The 22,235-nt window shown below is 44.4% G+C and overlaps 1 protein-coding gene across 1 annotated transcript in view; it reads right to left on the bottom strand.

The window, feature by feature from the left end:
- Positions 1–22,235, bottom strand: part of LOC139263956 (V-type proton ATPase 116 kDa subunit a 1-like) — a 242,186-nt gene that overhangs the window by 2,060 nt on the left and 217,891 nt on the right. Inside the window, exon 19 of the mRNA XM_070880048.1 lies at positions 7,636–7,807. Coding sequence (XP_070736149.1) covers positions 7,636–7,807 — 172 coding nt within the window. The remainder of the gene's footprint in view (positions 1–7,635; positions 7,808–22,235) is intronic.

Genomic DNA, 22,235 nt, shown 5'->3' with positions numbered 1-22,235 from the left:
AGGGTGTTGGAGTCATTGGCAAGGATGCATAGTTTGTGATGGAGCTGATGGCTTCAATTTTCCCAATGCTTAGATGGATGAAATTGTAGCTCATCCACGACTGGGTGTCAGAGAAGCAGACTGACAACACAGAGGCAGTGGAAAGATCATGAGAGGTGGTGGAGGAGAGGTCATTGGCATGCATGTGGAAGGTGACCCCATGACTGTGGATAATGCTGCCAAGTGACAACATGGAACAGAGGAAGAGAAGGGGCCAAAGATAGATCATTGTGGGACTCCTGAGGCAACAGTGCGAGGGTTGGAAGAGGAGATACACTAACTATGATCAGCTAGGTATGAGTGGAGCCAAGCAATGGCAATCCGACTGAGGTGAATAATAGAGGAGAGGCATTGGTGAAGAATGGTGTGGTTGACCATGTCATAATTTACAGAGGAAGAACAATACATCATGGTCGCAGTTGCAAAGAATGCCGTTTGTGATATTGGTTAGGGCTGTTTTGGTGCCATTGGAGGGCTGGAAACCTGATTGGAGAGAATCAAAAATGGAGCTGCTGAACGAATGTGCACAGATTCGGGAGGTGCCAACACATTGAAGGTGAGGAAGGGGGAGGTTAAAGATGCAGCAATAGTTTGTGAGAACAGAGGGGTCGAGGGTGGATTCTTTGTGATGCGGGGTGATGATGTTGCCTTTGAAAAATGAGTGGGACAGTTCTGAGGAGGGGAACCAATTACAAGACCAATGGGGTGTATTTACAATCTATCAATGAGTTGTGCTTACATCTCTCAATGGGGTGTATTTACATTCTATGCTGTAAAGTATAGCCAGGCAGGAAGGTTTCAGTGGTAGCAAGGTCTCACTATCCATGACACAAGTTTCAGTCAATACCAGGATGTTGATGTAGTTATCTGCAATAAAGTGAATGGATGTACTGGAGGGACATGTGGTGAGCAGTGGCAATTGTTGGTCTGACAGCAGAATCTGAAGGGGCAGTGGTGGGGTGGTGGGGGGGGGGGGGTTGGCGGTGGGGGTTAGCGGGATGGGAAGGAGGTTGGCCCCCAATGGGCATGCTGTAGGGGAAGGTGGTGAGACAGAAGGATGGGGCAGTTGGGGTTACTGCTTGTAAGGAGGCAGTGACAGGTGTCTTGATGGGCCCTTTGAAGAATGTTAAGAGAGGCATAGAGAGTAGAGATGGGCTTATTCCAGGAGGGTTCAAGACTGAGATGGTGGCAGGAGAGTATGAAGGGAGAGGAGTAGTGTTAAGTTGGGGTAAGGATTAGCAGAGCAAAGTATGTAAGCAGAGAGCTGAAAGATGGCATGGCTGGGTGACAGGAAGGAAAGAGAAGGGCCTGAGAGAAGAAAAATAAAAGAGTTAGAAGTTTTGGGTTCAAAGCAGCAGTGAAAATGCACATGTTAACGTATAGACAGGGAGTTCAGGTTAGGTAGTAATGGCAGAGTTTAGGAAAGACATGACCTTATTGTAAACAGAGGATAGGGAAGAGATGGTATGAAAGAGTCCAAAGTTAATTTCTACGGTTGTGGTTTTATATCATTTGCAAATTTAACAAGTTTACACGAAGTTTCAGAATGCAAGTGGTTAAGCTAAATTATAAACAGGGGTCTCAATACTGATTCTTGGAGTATTTTACTCAGCATTTTGCCCCATCTCAACACAAGTCCTTTAATTTGAATATAAGTAGATTCACAGTATATTACCTGAGCTGCTGTTCAGGTTTTGTAGAAGTGGAGCTGGATCAGATCAGCAGTATCAGTGGGCAGTGACATATGGGAAATCATCATTCTCTTGCATTGGTTATTCAGAGGTTCAATCAGCTCTCTGCTGAAAGCTGCCCCTTCTAAAGGTGTTCTAGTTAGAGTACAGAGCAGCAGTATTTACTTTCACTGTTGGAATATCACCATCGAAGAATATGCAAGAACCTTGCCATAGATGGGATCACCTAGGAAACAGTGAGATAGATTTTCAGCTTCCTGCACGGGTGTAAAACTGGTGTTGGCCGCCCATTATAGAAACCACCGAATGGAATTGAAAATGGGGCAGTTTCTATCATGGGTGAACAATCCACAATCCCAATTTTACATCTGGGTGGCAAATTGAAAATCTACCACAGTTCCTAAGAACACTGTATGGAATTGGTTACAATTAGTTTTTGACCAGAACTGTTCCGACAGTCTCAAACCTTGTTAAATACCTACATTTTGAAAGGTTTCATGGAAGTGCATTATTTAAATGGATAGGTTCATTTGCTCACAGGAAACAACTCCCACATTCATCAAATCTAATTAAAAAAATGTAAATACTTGGCAATTTTCTGTGGTGTTACTTACGGTGAGCCGGAGGAGAAATAGCTTTGTGGCATGTAATGCAGAATATAGGACTGCTGATTTATGGTGATTGAATAAGTTGAATTGCATTTTATTACAAAGTATTATGGCAGCGATAATAATACTTCTGGTACAAATTGTGATTATGTCGCCATTTCCCTAGAAGTCATAAGCCTTGATTATTATATGCTATTTTAGCTTTGTAATGACTTTTCTAACTTGCCCTTGTTTGAAGTCTAGGATCCCGAACAAGATGGTAGGAACCACTGGGGAGTCTCATGCCTGACTTTAATAGGCCTGAGTGGGTGGAGCTATAGAGAACATTGCCACAGAACCACCTATCTTGGGAGGTAAGTATGCTATTAAGAGTGACAGGAAGGCATAACAGGCAGCCATGACAGAAAGAATACGACGCTTACATGTAATGTATGATATATGCAGACCTTCATATATAATAAATATTTAAGAATGGATGTCTGCCCCAATTAACCTGGTCCTCATGTTTTTCACTAAAATCCAAGGCATACAAATTCGATTGTGATGTGAATAATGCTGCTCTCACCGCAGCCACAGATCAACGGTCGCTGCAAATGGTAACGCCAGTCGGAGTGAGAAATACGTACTGGCGCCTAAAGATAATTAGCTCAGCGCTAAACTGCCCATGTAACACCCTCCTGGTGGCGTTAGTCCCAACATCTGGTCCCAAAGTGATGTACAGAAGCAGCGTTGCATCTTCCAACAGCCTCTGGAAGAGAGGCTATGATTTTACTAGGCATTGTGGGATACTAAAAGTGCAATGTATTGCCTTTTGAACTGATAAAAATAAATATTAAGTTAAAAAAAAAATTCAGTTTTCAGCCCTTATAATTCTACTGCCATTAAAAAAAATTAACATTTAAAAAAGAATTTCCAAATGGGAGTCTGCAGCTCTTAAAGCTGAATTCCCTTCCGCTCCTTAACAAATGGGAAAAGTGCTTCAATGCTAACACAAATGGCTTAGCATGCCAGGGAAGGGTCACCCAGGATCTCGCATGCAGCACTCCAGCTTTGTGCCAGCAGTGTCGCTCCACCACCTGGCTCTCGTGCCCAAAGAGGCCAGTGAATGAATCTTCAAACATCGTCTTCTATCAACTGCATCACTAGCCTCATACGACTCTTCCCCCCCCGCCTCCCCCAACCAATCATTCAACTACCAACAATCTCTACCAATCACGAAGCACACCTGCCATTCCTAGCCTCACTTCACCCCCTTGGCGGGGGCATGGCTGAGCCCTTGGCCAGCGGTGGGGCTGAAAGGATACAAGATGCTGGTATCCTCATATGTTATCCTCCTTCTGACATGCACCTCTTGCTTTCCTGCCCTCCCTTCACCACAACTCCACCCTGTGCCTTCCTTATTTTACACACCCAAGAAATGCAGCCTGCCCAGCCAGTGGTAGACCAAGAAAAGGGGGAGGAGAGTGAAGAGGAAGAAGAAGAAGAAAAAGAAGAAGCAGAAACACCATCATTCAATTTCACACTCCCAGCCACCAGCTTCTCAAGGTCGACCAGCAAGGCCATCTTCAGTGTCCCCCACTGAAAGTCAGCAGCCTTCCACCAGCCGTGCTGTAGTCACTGGGTTAGCACTGCATGACAGCAGTAAGATAGGCAAAGGCACAAACACGACAGTCACTAAGAGAATGCATACTGGTGATGAGTTGATTTTCTTAATGTCATATTGGATGGTTAGATGTATAAAGTTGGATTGGAAAGTTTGCATTGTGGCTTTTATTTCAACATTGTGGCCAACAAGATATTGTGATGGTCAGTAACAGAGGGAAGGTAAGGTGTGGGACAAATGTTACAAGGTGAATTTGGATTGTGGTCACAGGTACCACAGGCGGATGATTACATTCCGGCCAGAAAGGGGTGCCTGGGTTGCTTCCTTCTCTTCTGCATCTTCTGTGAGCAGATGCTGTAAATCATCAATAAAAGCAGAAAATGCTAGAAATACTCAGCAGGTCAGGCAGCATCTTAACCTGAGACGTGAACTCTGTTTCTCTCTCGACGGATGTTGCCGGACCTGCTGAGTATTTGCAGCATTTTCTGTCTTCTCAGAGGTCTTCCTTTACCATCTGAGGCCTTGCAAGCATGCAGCAGCTCTCCCTGCACACTTAAAAAGCTTTTAACATGTATTGCACCAAGCCACTACTTCAATAAAATTTTAAAAATCCAGTCCAAAAGCTTAAATGAAAACTTACCTTAAAGATATGTGTGTCCTTGTAAGGAATGCTGATAGCACTTCAGTCATCCTGCCGATCGCTGAGTTTTCATGGTGAGCTTAGGATCAAGCGCTGAACTCAGCACTAAGGTCTAAGTTTGCCGAGGTGATGTTAAGTCAGTGTTACACACCGACTGATGTCATCCTCTCCCTAATTTAAATTAGGAAGAGGTTGACATGCGCATCATCCGCGTCATGACAGGAGCTGATGACTGCTGGACGGACCATCGCCTGTTTCGCTCTGTCATCACCATCAACATTGCCCCAAAACAGCGACTGCAACAGAAACAATGCCGCAGGAAAATCAACGCCGGAGAACTCAAAGATCCTGCTAAGAAAGCTATTTTCAGCCAGCGCCTCGCTACCAACCTGATGACTCCCAGTGACCCAGAGATGCAGAGTGTCCACAGCACCTGGTCTGCCTTCAAGACTTCCATAATTAGCACCTGCGAAGAGACGCTCGGTCACTCGACCAGGAAACACCAAGACTGGTTCGACGAGAATGGCTAGGAGATCCAGGAGTTAATATACCACAAACACAAGACATTCTTGGACTGGAAGCAGCAACACAACTTGAGGGCAAGAAAGCAGCTCTACAGACGTCTGAAGGCTGAGGTCCAACAGAAAACCTGTGACCTAAAGAAGAGATGGTGAGTGGAGAAAGCTGAAGAAATCCAGCTGACAACCATGACGTGCGACGTGCGCAGTCAAGACGGCCCAAGCACCCAAGGCCCTACCCCACTACTGGCCAAGAATGGAGAGGCAGTCAGTGCCCGCTGGAAGGAACACTTCGAGGATCTCCTCAACCGACACTCTGTCTTTGACGTGTGTGCCCTCAACTCCATCCGCAGCAGGCTACCCGCCACCATCTCAGCACAACTCCAGTCCAGCAGGAGGTTGAAAAGGCCGAAGCATTAAAACGTGACGGAGAAGTACTACTGGTGTGCATTCATGACCTCATCTCTCTTATGGAAGGAGGAGATCATGCCAGGAGATCTCAAAGATGCTATAACCGCGACCATCTTCAAGAAAGGTGACATGTTTGACTGCAGTAACTACAGAGGAATCTCCCTGCTGTCGACCACCGGGATTGTCATCGCAAGAATCCTCCTCAATCACCTTCTCCCTGTGGCTGAAGAACTCCTCCCAGAGTCACAATGTGGATTCCGCCCACTAAGGGGCACAATTGACATGATCTTCACTGTGCGATAGATACAAGAGAAATGCAGGGAACAGCACCAACCCCTGAATATGGCCGCCTTTGACCTCACAAAAGCCTCTGAACTGTCAACCATGAGGGATTATGGCGGGTCCTCCTCAGATTCGGCTGCCCTCAAAAGTTTGTTACCATCCTTCGTCTGCTCCACGACGATATACAAGCTGTGATCTTGACCAACGGATCCGTCACAGATTCATTCCACGTCCGGACCGTGGTCAAGCAAGGCTGTGTCATCACACCAAACGCTCTTCTCGATCTTCCTTGCTGCAATGCTCCATCTCACCCTCAGCAAGCACCCCGCTGGAGTGGAGCTAAATTACAAGACAAACGGGAATCTGTTCAACCGCCGCCGCCTCCAGGCCAGATCCAAAGTCGTCCCATCCTCCTTCATTGAATTATGGTACACAGACGGCGCTTGCGTCTGCGCACAGTCGGAGGCTGAATTCCAAGCCATCATCATCACCTTCACCGAGGCGTACGAGAGCAACGGCCTTACACTAAACATCCGTAAGACAAAGGTCCTTTACCAACCTGCCCTTGCCACACGGCACTGCCCCTGGTTATAAAAATCCACTTCGAGGGCTTGGACAATGTGGATCATTTTCCATTCCTCGGGAGCCTACTGTCAACAAGGGCAGACATTGACAACGAGGTCAAACACTGCCTTCAATGTGTCAGTGCAGCCTTCGGTTGCCTGAGGAGGAGAGTGTTTGAAGATCAGGACCTCAAATCCGGCATCAAGCTCATGGTCTACAGAGCCCTCCTATATGGCTCAGAGACATGGACTATGTACAGCAGGCACCTCAAAGCACTGGAGAAGTACCACCAATGCTGCCTCCGCAAGATCCTGCAAATCCATTGGCAGGATAGGTGCACCAACGTCAGTGTCCTCGCTCAGGCCAACATCCCCAGCATCAAAGCACTGAGCACGCTCGATCAGCTCCACTGGACAGGCCACATTGTCCCAAAACAAGTGCTCTACTCGGAGCCCTGACACGGTAAGCGAGTCCCAGGTGAGCAGTGGAAATGCTTCAAGGACACCCTCAAAGCCTCCCTGAAAAAATGTAATATCCCCACCGACACCTGGGAATCCCTGGCCCATGACCACCCAAAGTGGAGGAAAAGCATCCGGGAAGGCGCTGAGCACCTCGAGTCTCTTCGCCGAGAGCAAGCTGAAGCTCAGTGTCGACAACGGAAGGAGCATGCGACAAACCAGACTCCCCACCCATCCTTTCCTTCAACCATCGTCTGCCCCACCTGTGACAGAGACCGTAGGTCCCGTATTGGACTCCTCAGTCAGCTGAGAACTGAGTGAGGAAGCAAGTCTTCTTCGATTCCAAGGAACTGCTGCTGCTGATGATGATGATGAATTTAAATTTCCACGACCATCACTTTTATCGGCTCTGCTGCCGGTCCTTGGAAAATGGTGGAGACCGCGGGTCCTGCTACCAGCTGGTGAAAGAGCAGCGACCACCATGTTTTTGTAAAAGTTTGCCGCCACTCGAACTTTTAACCCCAAATTTTAAAACAAATGGTTATGTTAATTGATTGCCTAACATTACAATTATTTCTTCATGTGTCCCAGTGAAGCAATTAAATCTTCATTACAATCAATTTTCAGGGATGTTTTACTGAAATGGAAATCCATTCTCTGCAATAATAAAATTATATTTTTGTTGTTATTTAATCTGTGAACAAAAATTAAATACTGCACCAAAATTGCTTACAATAATAGGGGACAACATGTAAATTATTTTCTAGACCAGGTTCCTTTTAGTCACTTTTCACACTTCGCAATCGCTCATATATACCCACCAGTGTAGACGCAGGGCATGCAGAAATGCAGAGAGACCTTCCATGACTAGTAGAATAGCCACAGTGAGAACAGCGAAAACAGCAAAGATGATCGCCAGCCAAATAGAGCTTAAGCCTTTATTTGCAGTGAAGCCATTGTGTAGAACCATGTGCCACAACACCTCGGAAAGTTCTGGAAGAAAATAGATTGGTTAGTGTCTGCTCAATGCCCACTAACTTCACGAGGTACTAGCCTAGATCATCTAATCGGTGTAAGCTTGACTGGAAGTTGGTCTGGTTGGCAGGCGCCCACCAACCTTTTGTGCACTGATCCGGTGTGTATTTCTCGAGTCAGCCTTATTATTGTGCTGTGGGTGCACTCGCTTCGTGGAACAAAAACTGTGATTAGGAGCTCGCCCGTTGGTGAATGGGAACTCAGGTGGTGCAGCAGGATTTTAAAGCCTGCAGCAGCTTAAAATGCAAGGAATGGTGATTGTTACTGGACTCGTAATCCAGAGACCTGGACTAATAATCCAGAGAATGCGAGCTCCTATCCCACGACGGTAATCTGAGAACTTGAATTCAATTTTGGCCTCCAATTCTGGCCTCTTGAGCATTTCCGATTTTAATCGCTTCACCTTTGGAAACTGTGCCTTCAGCTGCCCAGGCCCTAAGCTCTGGAATTCCCTCCCTAAACCACTCTGTCTCTCCACCTCTCTCTCTCTCCTCCTTTAAGACACTCCTTAAAACCTGCCTCTTTGACAAAGCTTTTGGCTACCTGTCCTAATATGTGGCTCGGTGCCAAATATTGTTTGATAGTGCTCCTGTGAAGTGCCTTGAGATGTTTTACTATGTTAAAGGAGTTAAATAAATGCAAGTTGTTGTTGTTTTGCAATGTCCACTAGGGAAAGATACCTGTTGTCCTCACCTAGTCTCTCCTTCCACCTGGGGAGTACTGGTAAGGAGCTGGATAGGAGGGAAATAGCATTTACAAATGATGAGGATGGTACAGTCAACAGTGGTCTCAGCAGGGGCAGGAGGGGGAAATTTAGCTCGGGGTGGGAAAGTGGCAGTAGGCACTGCCTAAAATTCCTTCTTTTCTGTGAGTGAGATCACAGAATAATATCCGACCCTCAAATCCTGTATGCAGTGAAGGCATTCAGGAAGCAGCCTGTTTCTCGGACTGTTTATTTGTTCTTGGGAAGTGCATGACACTTTATTACCCACCCCTAGTTGCTCGGAGCACAACAAGGATCAACCATAATCGATGGGAATAGAATCACATGTAGGCCAGACCAGGTTATGGTGGCAGGTCCCCTTCTCTGAGCTAGTTGATTTTTTATGACACAAGGACAAAGCTGCATTGGCAGCTGTAATGTCTGTAGCTCCACACTGTGGATGCCTGTGTTACTGCAGCTCGTGCTGTTTAATAAAGAGCAGGTCACCTGACCAGCATGTCAGAAGTTTCCGGAACCTGCAGCCATCTTACAGGTTGTGTGATGTATGCTCTCTAAGGATATGGCATTTGGCGATGAGAATGGGATCTAATCAGATAATACAAAGCTGGAATTTTTGTTGGTGAAGGATTCAGCCAGCTGACAGAGACTTTGAGAGCTTCTCTGTTTTTGGAAACAGCTACAAATCCGAGGTAAATTACAAGCACACTTGGTTAAACTGCCAGAGTCAAAATGGCTGCCCCTATGGGAGTTATAGGACATTTGGGGGCATTTCAGTACAACCGTGAAAGTTTCAGAGTGTATGTGGATCGACTAGAAATGTTTGTCACTGCAAATAATATCATCGAAATCCCCGGTAATGAAGACAATAACTGGGCGGTGTTGGAATGAAAAAGAGCTATATTCTTAAGTGAGGCCGGGCCCGAGTTGTATGAAACGCTGATAAATTTGTTTGTGCCTGACAAGCCAAAGGATACAACGCTGGAACAAATTCTAACTAAGTTAGAACAACATTACAGCCTCGTTCTGTTAGAAATTGCTAAAAGTTATCATTTTGGAATACGAAATCAGAAGGCCAAAGAAAATATCAGTGAGTACATTGTACCATTAAAAAAGTTATCTATTCACTGTAATTTCAGAGATTTTCAGAACGGAGCATTGCAAGACCGCTTTGTTTGTGGGATGAAAAATGATGCGATCAGAAGAAAGTTATTGATGATGCCTAACTTGACTTTTGATTTAGCTTGTCAGACAGCTAAGTCAATGAGCATGGCCGACCAATATTCCCAAGAATTTCATACTAATTCCAGTCATCAACCAACTGAGGTGAAATGCCTGCAGGTTCAAAGTAAAAGGCAGTGAGGCCCCAAAGTCTCAGAAACTGGAAATGGGAACAGAGCATTGATGTCCTGGTATCGGTGCCTGGGATAACAGATTGCTCAAAGTTCACATTGCTCAAAGTTGTCCATATATGAGGGCAGAGTGTTTCCTCTGCAGGAAAACTGTACTTCTTGCGAAGACATGCCGACTGAAGGGTAAACCAGCTTTCAAAGCTATGAGTAGAAATCCCCAGAGACTACATAGCATGGAAGAACAACAGGACAAAGAGATGTTAGAGTTAAATGTCATCAGGAGCACGGGTTAACGGATGGTGATTCGAAAAGTATCATAATCCACATAGATGTTGCAGAAATCAAGATACCCATGGAAATCGACACTGGTGCATCCGTGATAGTAGTGCCAGAGTCGCTATATCTCAACAAATTGCGGGATTTCCCATTGGAGAAAGCCAAGATAGAGCTGCGAGGCTACTCGTGAGAGAACATTCCTGTGGTATGTCGTATCACCGTACCGCTGAAATACAAGGATCAAGTTCAGAGCTTGCCTCTAATAGTAGAGGCAGGAGACAAGCCTGCCTTACTAGGAAGAAATTGGTTGAGATCACTGAAGCTGGAATGGAGCGAGATTTTTCGTGTTGAAATGAGATTTGCATCAAAGGATGATGTCATCAAGAATTATCCAAAGGTGTTCTGCGAAACAGGCAGTCCGATCCAAAGCTTTAAGGCGAGTGTCAGGGTACAGAAGGACGCTAGATCGGTTTACTACAAGCCACGTTCCGTACCATATGCACTCAAGGAGAAAGTTGAGCAAGAACTCAAAAGAATAGAGACTGAGAACATTATTTATAAGATAGATCGATGTAATTGGGCTACACCCATTGTTGTTGCACCTAAGTCCGATGGTAAGGTAAGATTGTGTGGTAATTATAAAGTAACCGTAAACCAGGTTCTCGAGGGTAATGTCCCCAATACATTGCCAAATATAGAAGATTTGTTCACAACACTGACAGGGGGTCAGATTTTCTCAAAGTTGGATCTTACGAATGCCTACTTACAGCTTGAACTAGATGAGGAGTGCAAGTCATGCTTGACTATAAATACCCATCTAGGCCTATATCAATTTAATAGGCTACCATTTGGAGTGTCTTCCGCCCTTGCCATATTCCAAATGGGTAATGAACCAGATTTTGCAAGGTATTGAAGGGGTAGTATGTTATTTAGATGACATACTAATTTCAGCACCAAATAGGTAAATTCATAATAACATATTGAATGAAATCCTCAAACAGCTCAAGAAGTACAGAGTACGAGGGTCTGCTAACAAGTGTGAGTTATTTCAAAACTCCGTGGAGTACTTAGGGCACAGAGTAGACAAAGATGGTTTACATCCAACCAAGGAAAAACTGGATGCAATCAGAAATGCACCCACTCCCAAGAATATCAGTGAACTTCGATCATTTTTGGGTCTTTTGAACTACTATGGGAAGTTCCTAACAAATTTGGCGACAGTATTACATCCACTGAATGAACTTCTGAAAAAACAGGTCCATTGGAAGTGGTCAGAAGAATGCGATACAGCATTCAAGGAGTGTGAAAGCAAATTGGTAGAGAGCACCATGTTAGTTCACTATGACATATGACAGGAGATCAAGCTAGCATGTGATGCCTCTCCGTATGGAGTTGGGGCAGTAATCTCTCATGTATTATGTAGTGGGGAGGAGAGACCAATTGCTTTTGCTTCACGCATTCTCAGTGTCAGTGAGTGTAATGATGTGCAAATCAAAAGGGAAGCTTTGGCATTAATTTTTGGGGTCTAGAAGTTCCACAAATACTTGTATGGTCATACATTTACTCTCATTACGGACCATAAACCCCTGACAGCAAACCTCCATCCAAAGTCCCTAGTTCCAACATTAGCTGCAGCCCGAATGCAGAGATGGGTTTTGATTTTGTCAGCATATAGAAACATAGAAACAGAGAAAATAGATGCAGGAGTAGGCCATTCGGCCCTTCGAGCCTGCATCACCATTCAATAAGATCATGGCTGATCATTCCCTCAGTACCCCTTTCCTGCTTTCTCTCCATACCCCTTGATCCCCTTAGCCATAAGGGCCATATCTAACTCCCTCTTGAATATATCCAATGAACTGGCATCAATAACTCTCTGCAGCAGGGAATTCCACAGGTTAACAACTCGTTGAGTGAAGAAGTTTCTCCTCATCTCAGTCCTAAATGGCCTACCCCTTATCCTAAGACTACGTCCCCTGATTCTGGACTTCCCCAACATCGGGAACATTCTTCCCGCATTTAACCTGTCCAGTCCCGTCAGAATCTTATACGTTTCTATGAGTTCCCCTCTCATCCTTCTAAACTCCAGTGAATAAAGGCCCAGTTGATCCAGCATCTCCTCATATGACAGTCCAGCCATCCCTGGAATCAGTCTGGTGAATCTTCGCTGCACTCCCTCAATAGCAAGAACGTCCTTCTTCAGATTAGGAGACCAAAACTGAACACAATATTCCAGGCGAGGCCTCACTAAGGCCCTGTACAACTGCAGTAAGACCTCCCTGCTCCTGTATTTAAATCCCCTAGCTATGAAGGCCAACATACCATTTGCCTTCTTCACCGCCTGCTGTACCTGCATGCCCATTTTCAGTGACTGATGAACCATGACCCCAGGTCTCGTTGTCCTCCCCTTTTCCTAATCTGCCACCATTCAATAATATTCTGCCTTCGTGTTTTTGCCCCCAAAGTGGATAACCTCACATTTATCCACATTATACTGCATCTGCCATGTATTTGCCCACTTGCCTAACCTGTCCAAGTCACCCTGCAGCCTTTTAGCATCCTCCTCACAGCTCACAACGCCACCCAGTTTAGTGTCATCAGCAAACTTGGATATATCACACTCAATTCCATCATCTAAATCATTAATATATATTGTAAAGAGCTGGGGTCCCAGCACTGAGCCCTGCGGCACTCCACTAGTCACTGCCTGCCATTCTGAAAAGGACCCGTTTATCCCGACTCTCTGCTTCCTATCTGCCAACCAGTTCTCTATCCATGTCAGTACATTACCCCCAATACCATGTGCTTTGATTTTGCACACCAATCTCTTGTGTGGGACCTTGTCAAAGGCCTTTTGAAAGTCCAAATACACCACATCCACTGGTTCTCCCTTGTCCACTCTACTAGTTACATCCTCAAAAAATCCAGAAGATTTGTCAAGCATGATTTCCCGTTCATAAATTCATGTTACATAGAAACATAGAAAATAGTTGCAGGAGTAGGCCATTTGGCCCTTCGAGCCTGCACCGCCATTCAATGAGTTCATGGCTGAACATGCAACTTCAGTACCCCATTCCTGCTTTCTCGCCATACCCCTTGATCCCCCGAGAAGTAAGGACTACATCTAACTCCTTTTTGAATACATTTAGTGAATTGGCCTTAACAACTTTCTGTGGTAGAGAATTCCACAGGTTCACCATTCTCTGGGTGTAGAAGTTTCTCCTCATCTCGGTCCTAAATGGCTTACCCCTTATCCTTAGACTGTGACCCCTGGTTCTGGACTTCCCCAACATTGGGAACATTCTTCCTGCATCTAACCTGTCTAACCCCGTCAGAATTTTAAACGTTTCTATGAGATCCCCTCTCATACTTCTGAACTCCAGTGAATACAATCCCAGTTGATCCAGTCTTTCTTGATATGTCAGTCCCGCCATCCCGGGAATCAGTCTGGTGAATCTTCGCTGCACTCCCTCAATAGTAAGAATGTCCTTCCTCAAGTTAGGAGACCAAAACTGTACACAATACTCCAGGTGTGGCCTCACCAAGGCCCTGTACAACTGTAGTAACACCTCCCTGCCCTTGTACTCAAATCCCCTCGCAATGAAGGCCAACATGCCATTTGCTTTCTTAACCGCCTGCTGTACCTGCATGCCAACCTTCAATGACTGATGTACCATGACAGCCAGGTCTCGTTGCACCTCCCCTTTTCCTAATCTGTCACCATTCAGAAAATAGTCTGTCTCTCTGTTTTTACCACCAAAGTGGATAACCTCACATTTATCCACATTATACTTCATCTGCCATACATTTGCCCACTCACCTAACCTATCCAAGTCACTCTGCAGCCTCACAGCATCCTCCTCGCAGCTCACACTGCCACCCAAGTTAGTTTCATCCGCAAATTTGGAGATACTACATTTAATCCCCTCGTCCAAATCATTAATGTACAATGTAAACAGCTGGGGTCCCAGCACAGAACCTTGCGGTACCCCAATAGTCACTGCCTGCCATTCTGAAAAGTACCCATTTACTCCTACTCTTTGCTTCCTGTCTGCCAACCAATTCTCAATCCACATCAGCACACTACCCCCAATCCCATGTGCTTTAACTTTGCACATTAATCTCTTGTGTGGGACCTTGTCGAAAGCCTTCTGAAAGTCCAAATACACCACATCAACTGGTTCTCCCTTGTCCACTCTACTGGAAACATCCTCAAAAAATTCCAGAAGATTTGTCAAGCATGATTTCCCTTTCACAAATCCATGCTCACTTGGACCTATCATGTCACCTCTTTCCAAATGCGCTGCTATGACATCCTTAATAATTGATTCCATCACTTTACCCACCACCGATGTCAGGCTGACAGGTCTATAATTCCTTGTTTTCTCTCTCCCTCCTTTTTTAAAAAGTGGGGTTACATTGGCTATCCTCCACTCCATAGGAACTGATCCAGAGTCTATGCAATGTTGGAAAATGACTGTCAATGCATCCGCTATTTCCAAGGCCACCTCCTTAAGTACTCTGGGATGCAGACCATCAGGCCCTGGGGATTTATCGGCCCTCAATCCCATCAATTTCCCCAACACAATTTCCTGACTAATAAGGATTTCCCTCAGTTCCTCCTTCTTACTAGATCCTCTGACCCCTTTTATATCCGGTAAGGTTGTTTGTGTCCTCCTTCGTGAATACTGAACCAAAGTACTTGTTCAATTGGTCTGCCATTTCTTTGTTCCCCATTATGACTTCCCCTGATTCTGACTGCAGGGGACCTACGTTTATCTTTACTAACCTTTTTCTCTTTACATATCTATAGAAGCTTTTGCAGTCCTTCTTAATGTTCCCTGCAAGCTTCCTCTCGTACTCTATTTTCCCTGGCCTAATCAAACCCTTTGTTCTCCTATGCTGAGTTCTAAAGTTCTCCCAGTCCCTGGGTTCGCTGCTATTTCTGGCCAATTTGTATGCCACTTCCTTGGCTTTAATACTATCCCTGATTTCCCTTGATAGCCACGGTTGAGCCACCTTCCCTTTTTTATTTTTACTCCCGACAGGGATGTACAATTGTTGTAGTTCATCCAGGCGGTCTCTAAATGTCTGCCATTGCCCATCCACTGTCAACCCCTTAAGTATCATTCGCCAATCTATCCTAGCCAATTCATGCCTCGTACCTTCAAAGTTACCCTTCTTTAAGTTCTTTGGACCAATCCTATCACTACTTTCCAAATGTGCTGCTATTTCATCCTTAATGATTGATTCCAATATTTTCCCCACTACTGATGTCAGGCTAACCGGACTATAATTACCCGTTTTCTCTTTCCCTCCTTTTTTAAAAAGTGGTGTTACATTAGCAACCCTTCAGTCCATAGGAACTGATCCTGAGTCGATAGACTGCTGGAAAATTATCACCAATGCATCCACTATTTCTAGGGCCACTTCCTTAAGTACTCTGGGATGTAGACTATCAGGCCTTAGGAATTTATCAGCCTTCAATCCCGTCAATTTCCCTAACACAATTTCCTGCCTAATAAAGATATCCTTCAGTTCCTCCTTCTCACTAGACCCTCGGTCCCCCAGTACATCCGAAAGGTTATTTGTGTCTTTCTTTGTGAAGACAGAACCGAAGTACTTGTTCAATTGGTCTGCCATTTCTTTGTTCCCCATTATAAATTAACACGAATCCGACTGTAAGGGACCTACGTTTGTCTTCACTAATCTTTTTCTCTTCACATATCTATTGAAGCTTTTGCAGTCAGTTTTTACGTTTCTGGCAAGTTTCCTCTTGTACTCTATTTTCCCCCTCTTAATTAAACCCTTTTTTTTCTCCTCTGCTGAATTCTAAATTTCTCCAAGTCCTCCAGTTTGCTGCTTTTTCTGGTCAATTTATATGCCTCTTCCTTGGATTTAACACTATCCTTAATTTCCCTTGTTAGCCATGGTTGAGCCACCTTCCCCGTTTTATTTTTACTCCAGGCAGGGATGTACAATTGTTGAAGTTCATCTATATGATCTTTAAAGGTTTGCCATTGCCTATCCACCGTCAACCCTTTAAGTATCATTTGCCTATCTAGCCAATTCGCGCCTCATACAGTCAAAGTTACCTTTCCTTAAGTTCAGGACCCTAGTTTCTGAATTAACTTTGTCACTCTCCATCTTAATAAAGAATTCTACCATATTATGGTCACTCTTCCCCAAGGGGCCTCGCACAACAAGATTGCTAATTAGTCCCTTCTTATTACACATCACCCAGTCTAGGATGCCGAGCTCTCTGGTTGGCTCCTCGACATATTGTTCTATAAAACCATCCCTAATACACTCCAGGAAATCCTCCTCCACCGCATTGCTACCAGTTAGGTTAGCCCATTCAATATGTAGATTAAAGTCGCCCATGATTACTGCTGTACCTTTATTGCTTACATCCCTTATTTCTTGTTTGACGCTGTCCCAAACCTTACTACTACTATTCGGTGGTCTGTACACAACTCCCACTCATATTTTCTGCCCTTTGGTATTCCGTAGCTCCACCCATACTGATTCCACATCATCCAAGCTGATGTCTTTCCTTACAATTGCATTAATTTCCTCTTTAACCAGCAACGCCACCCCGCCTCCTTTTCCTTTCTGCCTATCCTTCCTAAATATGCTGAATACCCTTGGATGTTGAGTTCCCAGCCTTGGTCCCCTGGAGCCATGTTTCCGTGATGCCAATCACATCGTATCCGTTAACTGCTTTCTGCACAGTTAATTCGTCCACCTTATTCCGAATACTCCTCGCATTGAGACACAGTGCCTTCAGACTTGTCTCTTTAACACACTTTGTCCTTTTAGAATTTTGCTGTATAGTGGCCCTTTTTGTTTTTTGCCTTGGGTTTCTCTGCCCTCCACTTTTACTATTCTCCTTTCTATCTTTTGCTTCTGTCTCCATTTCATTTCCCTTGTCTCCCTGCATAAGTTCCCATTCTCCTGCCATATTAGTTTAACTCCTCCAAAACAGCACTAGCAAACACTCCCCCTAGGACATTGGTTCCAGTCCTGCCCAGGTGCAGACCGTCTGGTTTGTACTGGTCCCACCTCCCCCGAACCGGTTCCAATGTCCCAGGAATTTGAATCCCTCCCTGCTGCACCACTGCTCAAGCCACGTATTCATTTGAGCTATCCTGCGATTCCTACTCTGACTAGCAATCCTGAGATTACTACTTTTGAGGTCCTACTTTTAAATTAATCTCCTAGCTCCCTAAATTCGTCTTGTCGGACCTCATCCTGTTTTTTGCCTATTTCGTTGGTATCTATATGTACCACGACAACTGGCTGTTCACCCTCCCTTTTTAGAATGTCCTGCACCCGCTCAGAGACATCCTTCACCCTTGCACCAGGGAGGCAACATACCATCCTGGAGTCTCAGTTGCGGCCGCAGTAACGTCTATCTATTCCCCTTATAATTGAATCCCCTATCACTATCACTCTCCCACTTTGTTTCCTGCCCTCCTGTGCAGCAGAGCTACCCACGGTGCCATGGACTTGGCTGCTGTTACTCTCCCCTGATGAGTCATCCCCCTCAACAGTACCCAAAGCGGTGTATCTGTTTTGCAGGGGGATGACCGCAGGGGATCCCTGCACTACCTTCCTTGCACTGCTCTTCCTATTGGTTTTCCATTCCCTATCTGGCTGTGTACCCTTTTCCTGCGGTAAGACCAACTCGCTAAATGTGCTATTCACGTCATTCTCAGCATTGTGGATGCTCCAGTGTGAATCCAACTGTAGCTCCAGTGCCGCAATGCAGTCCGTCAGGAGCTGGATGCGGATACACTTCCCGCACACGTAGTCATCAGGGACACCGGAAGCGTCCCTGAGTTCCCACATAGTACAGGAGGAGCATAACACGTGTCCGAGCTGTCCTGCCATGACTTAACCCTTAGATAAACTTAAATTGGTAACAATACTAAAGGTTACTTACTGATAAAGAAAGAAAAAGAAAAACTACTCACTAATCACCAACCAATCACTCACCTCCTTGGCTGTGACGTCACCTTTCGATTTCTTTCTACTTTTTTGCCTCCCTGCTGCAGCTGCACAAGCTGGGCCTTTGTCGGCCGCTGCCGCTCCGACCCTGGAACTCCCGCCTCTCCTCGACTCTCCGACACCTCACCGACCCTAGGCCTTTGTCGGCCGCTGCTGCTCCGACCCTGGAACTCCCGCCTCTCCTCGACTCTCCGACGCCTCCACGACTCTGGGCCTTTTGTAGGCTGCTGCTGCTCCGACCCCGGAACTCCCGCCTCACCTCGACTCTCCGACGCCTCACCGACATATACATATGATATTGAATACAGATGATCAGCTGATCACAGTAATGCTGATGCTATGTCTAGATTGTCTTCTCCATCACAAGTTACAGCCGATAGGGAAGAGGTGTTCTATTTTTCATACATTGATGAACTGCCTGTCACAGCTGAAGAGATTGGTAGAGCAACCAAACGTGATCTAGTTCTGTCAAAGATGTATGATTATATTGCAAACGGATGGCCAAACCAGGTAACAGACAAAGATATTCATCCATTCTTCATTCGTAGGAATGAATTATCAGTCGATAAAGATTGTATCATGTGGGGTGTAAGAGTGGTTATACCAAATAAATTCAGTTCCAAATTATTAGGAGACCTCCATGACCAGAACCTGGGAATGTGCTTGACCAAGAGTTTTATATGCAGTTACTTATGGCGGCCATGTCTTGATAAAGATATAGAGTACATCGTGAGTCAGTGTACGACATGTCAATCGGTAAGAAAGTAACCACCACCAGTACCATTACAGCCATGGAAATGGCCTCCCAGGGTATGGCAAAGGTTACATATCGATTTTGATGAGCTCGAAGGACAACAATTGTTCATTGTGATTGATAGCCATTCGAAGTGGGTCGAAGTGTTTCCAATGTGGAAAATAACAACAAATAAAACATTCGACATTTTGCGAAGATTATTTTCTTCATTTGGCCTCCCAGAAGAAATTGTTTTGGATAATGGATGACAATTTCGTTCAGAAGAATTTACACAGTTCACAAGCAAAAATGGTATGAAACATACCAAGGTTCCACTGTACCACCCTGCTTCAAATGGTGCACAGTACAAATGTAAAACGGCCCTCATAAAACAAATGTTGGATTCGAAGCCAAAGAAATGACAGTTGTCATTGGACCACAAATTGGCTAATTTTCTAATAACATATTGTAATACGCCTCACACAACTACTGGTAGAATACCAGCAGAGTTGTTTCTCAAATGACAGCCACAAACCAGATTCTCGTTGTTAAAACCAAACTTGACACAGTCCATAGAAGAGACACAATTAAGACAGAAAGAGAATCATGATAGAGGTAGAGTAAAAGAGAGAAGTGTGAAATTAAATCAGAAGGTGAGAGTGAAGAATCATCACCATAAATGGGTAAAGTGGTTACCAGGAAGAGTGATGAAGATATATGGTCCTCGCACATATTTGGTCATGATGTTTGATAATGGATAGGTTAGGTTTGTTCATATTGATCATATTTTACCCACAGACATGTAAGTAGTTGAAGGTGGGAGTGATTCAATTATTTCTGACTCATCAGATAGTTTTGATACACCAGTAGCATATCCTACATCCAATGTACTGGAATCAAATCCAAGAGAAAGTCAGAATTTAAGTCAGGAAAACAAACAGTCTGAAGTTAGAGAGAGTTCAAATGGAAATCAGGGGCATCCCTTGGAGGAAAACTTCCCTCAGGATCAGCCTCGAATGAGTTTAAATTCAAAACCATGTTTGGAAGGTTCTGTTCGAGAGCGAATATATCCTCTTCGAAACAGAAAACAAGTGGTTAAACTTGATTTGTAAATATGGCAAAATAAGTCCATATCCTTTGTTATGTATAACCATGCAAATTATGTATGATGATTGTTTGTTATAATAACTTCTTCATTAAGGAGGGAAAAATGTAATGTCTGTAGCTCTACATTGTGGATGCCTGTCTTACTGCAACTAGTGCTGTTTAATAAAGAGCAGGTCACCTGACCAGCAGGTCAGAAGTTTCCGCAACCTGCAGCCATCTTACAGATTGTGTGTTGTGTGCTCTCTGAAGATATGACAGCAACAATGCATAATTATTCAAATAAGTTGTAGCAGACATTTTGTGCAGTCATTGCATTTCTGCAGTCGGGCAGTTTGCCCCAGCAATGTAACACAAAAGCCTCACTTGCACTGGGAGTGAAATTTCAGGCCCGTGAGTTGACAAAAAATCCTTGAAGCTGATATCTCTGGAGCTCCAATTACTATACTATGAGGCTATATTTGAAATTAATAATTAAGTTGTCTCTTCACTGGATTTTCAATGATTTCTTGCAGTTTCCATAGCAATTCATATTGAATGGGAATATCTATTTGACTGCGTTAACAATTGATTTATGACAATCCTCAACTACGTGGGCTGCTTTCGTTAACTGGTTCTGTATAATCTTTATTTAATTACCGTCTTCCATTCTTAGTTATATCTCTTAAATAATGGAGGTTATATTAGTCATTTTTCAATCATCAGGAATCTTTATTGAATTTACAAAAATGTAGGCTAAATCACTACTTTTAGTCTCCGTATTCTTTGAGGGTTGTAGGTGCAGGATGCCTGGATCAGGTACTTAATTTTATGAGCATCAAACCTTCTGGCAACTATATCTTTCATCATTTGCATAGTGTTAAGCCCCCACAGTCCTGAAAATTTGGCATCTAACTTTGGCAAGGAAATCTGAGTTCAGTTAGAACAAATCAGAGCAAAAAAATATAATGTTAATTGAAGAACTTTTAATTGAGCTTAAGCTGACCAGGTTTGTCTCCTCTTTGCTCCTCTAGATCTATTTTTCACTGGCTTTCCTTCACTTTTAAGCTTCTCAAATTTTCTTTAGTCGCTTTATCTACAGTTTATGGTTCTATCATGTGAGAGAATATAAATGATTGAGCCTTCGTAAAAAAGCTCATAAATGGCAGTCATATCTAGAAATTGATGATGCAGTGAGTTAGAACAGTGTTCTTTCACGCCCCGGTTCAAGTTCAACCAGGATTGAAAATATGATGACCCTGATAATCTGTGGCTGTTTGGTGGGTTCCTACCATATGCCTGGGGTGAAATGCCAAAATGGCCCTAAACTTGGATGGGACTCGGCTTGTGCTGATGTTTCCAGGATGGCCTTGTGGGCGTGGAGCATCCATCTGCCTCTACAATGCCACAGATGTAAGTTTGGAGATGGGCCGAGGATTCCCTACATTGGTATTTACAGCTCCATAGGCCCTTAGGGCCAAAAATATAATTGCCGCAAGTACACTTGGTCTCGGGGGGCCACTTGGGGCCTAGGCTGTGATTGAAGCCTGGGCACCCACTGATTTGGGGCTCCAAAATCTTTTTGGCTGGGAGGGTTAAGGTGGCTCTCTTTTCAGGACGCTGTTTGGTGAAGGCAGATTATTCTTTGGGAAGGAACTTAGCACACCCCTGAGCCAGCCAGCTACCGTTGGTGTTTCCGAGATCTTTTGGCAGAGGCAGATGTTTCGTCACTCTGCTGAAGGCCTGTTTCTTCTGCCTCCATGCACTAATTCCTGAAACCAGCAGGTTAAGTGGTGGTGGCTGCATTTGGGTACTTACGCCAGGAAGCGGCATCCAGGGATGGCCCGAAGGATTTGAACTTACATGAATTTAGATTATTTCTCTCTTCTTTTTTGTTTGTGCAAGTCCACAGCACAAATTAAAATTTTTTTCAGAAAGGCTTCAAAAATGATATGGGAAGTACAAATAGTATACCAGTGCAGTCGGGAAGTTATCTTCTGAAGTTGGAACTTCACTGTGTGCTGAGCATATGGCAGCAAGTTTATCTTCTCATTAGTGCCTGGTGAGAATTTACGTAAATAAACAATGGTAATAGCTGCCATTTCCTGTAGCTCATTCTTAAGGTCAATGCAGAGAAATCTTTAACACTGTTGTAAAAAGCCTCTTGCATTCAAAACTTCGGAATCAACTTGCTCTCAGTTAGTAATG

This window comes from Pristiophorus japonicus, chromosome 5, assembly GCF_044704955.1.
Source record: "Pristiophorus japonicus isolate sPriJap1 chromosome 5, sPriJap1.hap1, whole genome shotgun sequence".
NCBI classification, from domain to species: domain Eukaryota; kingdom Metazoa; phylum Chordata; class Chondrichthyes; family Pristiophoridae; genus Pristiophorus; species Pristiophorus japonicus.
The sequence above is the reverse complement of the archived record's forward strand: the minus strand, read 5'-3'. Positions and strand labels throughout refer to the sequence as shown.